This window comes from Rasamsonia emersonii, assembly GCF_000968595.1.
Source record: "Rasamsonia emersonii CBS 393.64 chromosome Unknown ctg1118621760894, whole genome shotgun sequence".
In the NCBI taxonomy this organism is placed as follows: domain Eukaryota; kingdom Fungi; phylum Ascomycota; class Eurotiomycetes; order Eurotiales; family Trichocomaceae; genus Rasamsonia; species Rasamsonia emersonii.
In genome coordinates, this window is record NW_013562704.1 from 63 (window position 1) to 3285 (window position 3223).

The 3223-nt window shown below is 50.1% G+C and overlaps 6 protein-coding genes across 6 annotated transcripts; 2 read left to right on the top strand and 4 right to left on the bottom strand.

Annotated features, from left to right (window-relative positions):
• Nucleotides 1-208: 208 nt before the first annotated feature.
• Nucleotides 209-517, top strand: T310_8673 (uncharacterized protein; the record flags this gene model as incomplete). Its single annotated transcript, XM_013468589.1, has 1 exon — nucleotides 209-517. A coding segment is annotated over one exon (309 nt), but the record flags the coding sequence as incomplete, so codon positions are not given.
• Nucleotides 518-1177: 660 nt separating this feature from the next.
• T310_8677 (uncharacterized protein) lies at nucleotides 1178-1489 on the bottom strand (the record flags this gene model as incomplete). Its single annotated transcript, XM_013468590.1, has 1 exon — nucleotides 1178-1489. A coding segment is annotated over one exon (312 nt), but the record flags the coding sequence as incomplete, so codon positions are not given.
• Nucleotides 1490-1751: 262 nt separating this feature from the next.
• On the bottom strand, nucleotides 1752-2078 carry T310_8678 (uncharacterized protein; the record flags this gene model as incomplete). Its single annotated transcript, XM_013468591.1, has 1 exon — nucleotides 1752-2078. A coding segment is annotated over one exon (327 nt), but the record flags the coding sequence as incomplete, so codon positions are not given.
• A 156-nt stretch (nucleotides 2079-2234) lies between these two features.
• T310_8680 (uncharacterized protein) lies at nucleotides 2235-2531 on the bottom strand (the record flags this gene model as incomplete). Its single annotated transcript, XM_013468592.1, has 1 exon — nucleotides 2235-2531. A coding segment is annotated over one exon (297 nt), but the record flags the coding sequence as incomplete, so codon positions are not given.
• Nucleotides 2465-2779, top strand: T310_8681 (uncharacterized protein; the record flags this gene model as incomplete). Its single annotated transcript, XM_013468593.1, has 1 exon — nucleotides 2465-2779. A coding segment is annotated over one exon (315 nt), but the record flags the coding sequence as incomplete, so codon positions are not given.
• On the bottom strand, nucleotides 2538-2945 carry T310_8683 (uncharacterized protein; the record flags this gene model as incomplete). The annotated part of the gene is made up of 1 exon (XM_013468594.1): nucleotides 2538-2945. A coding segment is annotated over one exon (408 nt), but the record flags the coding sequence as incomplete, so codon positions are not given.
• Nucleotides 2946-3223: the final 278 nt, after the last annotated feature.

Below are 3223 nucleotides of genomic sequence, written 5' to 3' on the forward strand. Positions count from 1 at the left end.
AGTCTCTTACACCACTAACATCCAGATGAACGGCCTGCGTTCGTTCGAATCCCTCTAGTTCCTCAAGGAACCAAAATTAATAAAAAAAAAACTTAGGCCTAGTAAAACCCCTGCCCGCCAAAAATATAGGTAGGGGTTTTCGTAGCACCAGTGGGTCCCGGGAGGGAGGACCCTTGGTGTGAGCTTTTTTATTTCCTCATGTAGTTGAGGAGTGAGGTTATTGTTATTTCCTTTTTTGGAAACCATGATATACATCCAATGGGAACCTGGTAAATGTCCTCTGTGTCTCGCTCGGCATAACTGCATTCACCCCCATTCCTTTATCCCTTGCGTGGTGTTTCTTATTTTATGTACAGTATCTTTTTATGTGTCTTTATTCTACGATTCGCGACTGCTTACTGGAGCTGAATTTTGCTTGATCAGGACGATGACAGCGCGACTATTGTGTTGCAAAGTCTCAAACGAGTCATGTTCAGCCTCTTGGGGTGCTGATTCGGTGACACCAGTGGCTGTGTAACAGGCAGGGCAAGATCAGCGGTGTAACGTGTCCACAGGTGAATCGACAGGGTCCAAATTAGGTAGCATGCTTGCACCCCTGCCTCAGCTCTTAGCCCTACTCCTCGATCGAAGGGCTTAGTGAGTGTTATGGCGACTCAGCAATCACGTGTTTATATAGCCTAATTCACCACGTCCAACAGTTCTCTGTACAAATAAGACGTCTTTCAAATCTTTCAAATGAACAACGGATTCAACAAACCTTCATTATTCCCCGATTAGGATTGGATTTGGAGAGGATCCCAATCTGATCATCATCTTTATGTCTTGTTAAGAGGCAGGGCAAGACAGTGAGTGGACTCGATGCTGACTGAAAACCAGTCACGCTGACCATTGCCTACAGCTTGGAGTACATATATCTCTTTTTCTCCTTGTCCATGTCTACATCAGTCATGGCAAAAACGGGAAATCCCTTTTTTGTTGGTCTATTAGCATTGCTTTTTGGCTTAATTTCCATTTACCTGCAACCGTCCCGTGACTTCCTACTTCAGAAAATTGCCGAGTATGGCATTCACGTGCCCGCAATACTGGTCTCTCCACCAACCGTCGTTGACTCTGCCGGAGATATCAAGTATATTGGCAGCTCTTCTTCCTCTGGCGTCGAGCATTTCCAGAATATCTTCTATGCAGAAGATACGTCGGGCAAGCGCCGCTTCGCACCGCCTGTTCCGGTCAAGCCCGCAAGGGGATCTGTCATTGACGCTACACAGCCCGGCGCCTGGTGTCCACAGGGGACTGGAGATGTGTTGCCGTTCACAAGTCGTGTTGTGAACATAAGTGAAAATTGCCTGAGCTTGAGGATAGCTCGGGCGCGGGGTACTAAGCAGGATGCCAAGTTACCGGTGGTGGTATGGATGCATGGGGGTAAGACACCGTTCCCTGTCGCATAGTAGCTTGTCCGCACGTAACCGCTGCTTCCAGTCACCACAGGATGCTAATAGGTCCATCTGAACTTAGGGGGTCATGCCTTAGGCTCAGGCTCGGATATCCTCTACGAGCCGGATGGCCTGGTGAAGCAAGCTGCGGCAGATGGTCAGCCACTGATTTACGTTGCCATCAATTATCGCCTTGGCTGTAAGTGGATCAGAGGATTTGCCGTTCGATAATGAAACATCTCCACTTACGTACGTAGTCTTTGGTTTCGCAACAAGTAAAGCAATGGTGGTGGCTAAACAGACGAATGCTGGTCTTCGTGATTAGCGAGCGGCGTTCGAGTGTATGCTTCGGAACTCATGATTCCCGCTACCTTGCAATGAATGCTTGCTAATCGTGTGCATCGTAGGGATTCGCGACAATATTGAAGCTTTTGGTGGCGATCCGCATAAAGGTAAAGCACTCCACCCAAGCATACCACTGTGCTGCTCAGAGCCGCTGACTGCAATCTCGATGAAAGTGACCGCCATTGGACAAAGTGTGGGAGCGAGCGACATCAGCCTGCAGCTGATATCGTTTGGCGGGAAGCAAGGTGTTCCATTCCAACAAGCAATGTGAGCAACTTCATCGGCTGATAGGTTTATTCTGTGCTAACTTCTAGAAACCCTAGAATGATGTCGGGCGGTCCAGGCTTGAACTTCAACACAGATTCAGATTTGGTTGCAAACAACACAGCAGCCATCGCAAGACAAGTAGGATGTGTCGAAGACGGCGAATACGATCAGTCCGCAAAGACTTTGGAATGTTTACGGGAGGCTCCAGTTGACATTTTGACGAATCTCTCCGTCACAGCTTCTCGTTCGGCCCGTCCACCTTTTGGAGAGGGGTTCTTCTTCCCGACTTATGACGGCGATTTTATCCCCGGCCGGCCTTCCCAGCTCATGCGTGCTGGTAAGTTTGCCAAAGGAATTCCAGTGATCGCTTCCTGGGTGACGAACGATGGCGCCTGGTATGCACCTCCGCCGACGTCCACTGACGAAGAAGTCTTGGGTACTTTCGGAACCTGGCTGTTTGGTCTCTCCGATTCTACCAAGGCGAAGCTCCTAGAACTATACCCGCTCGAGGATTTCGAGCACATGGTACGGCCGGATTACGACGGGCCTCTCTCTGCACAATACTACCGCTGCGCAGATCAACAGAGACATTTGGTTCACGTGCCCGGTGCTCGACTTTGCATGGCAGTACGTTAAGAATGGCGGGGCGGAGCCATCACAGATGCGATTGTATGAGCATAATGCAATGCCAGTCTTCCAGAAGATGGGCGTGCCAATGTGGCGTGTTGCGCATCTGAGCGACATCCCGTACGTGTTGAATATTCCGCACCTAGAGGGCGGCGCGGACAATTCAGCCGCACAGCTTGAACTGGGCAAGACTATCAGTCGAAGCATTGCAAAGTTTGCCAGCAGTGGTAGTCCTGAGGGAGGTGGCAGTGGTGTTGAGATGTGGCCTGCAGCCTTCTACGACGTTACGAGGCAGGAGTTGAAGAAGGACTTCCGAAGCAAACTTTCGCTTCAGCTGTTTGGCGGCCCCTATGGAACAAGGCCTGTGACTATTAGCAGAGACATGGATGAGACTGTCACGACGGCGGCTGAGCAGGCCATACAGTGGGAGAAGCTATTTAGCAGGTGCGAATTTATCAACAGCGAGAAGATGAGGGAGGAAGCTGGGGTGTAGAGGCTGTCGGCGTTATTCTTGGACATGGTGGACTCCCTATCTGCCGCAAAAGCAGAGAGTT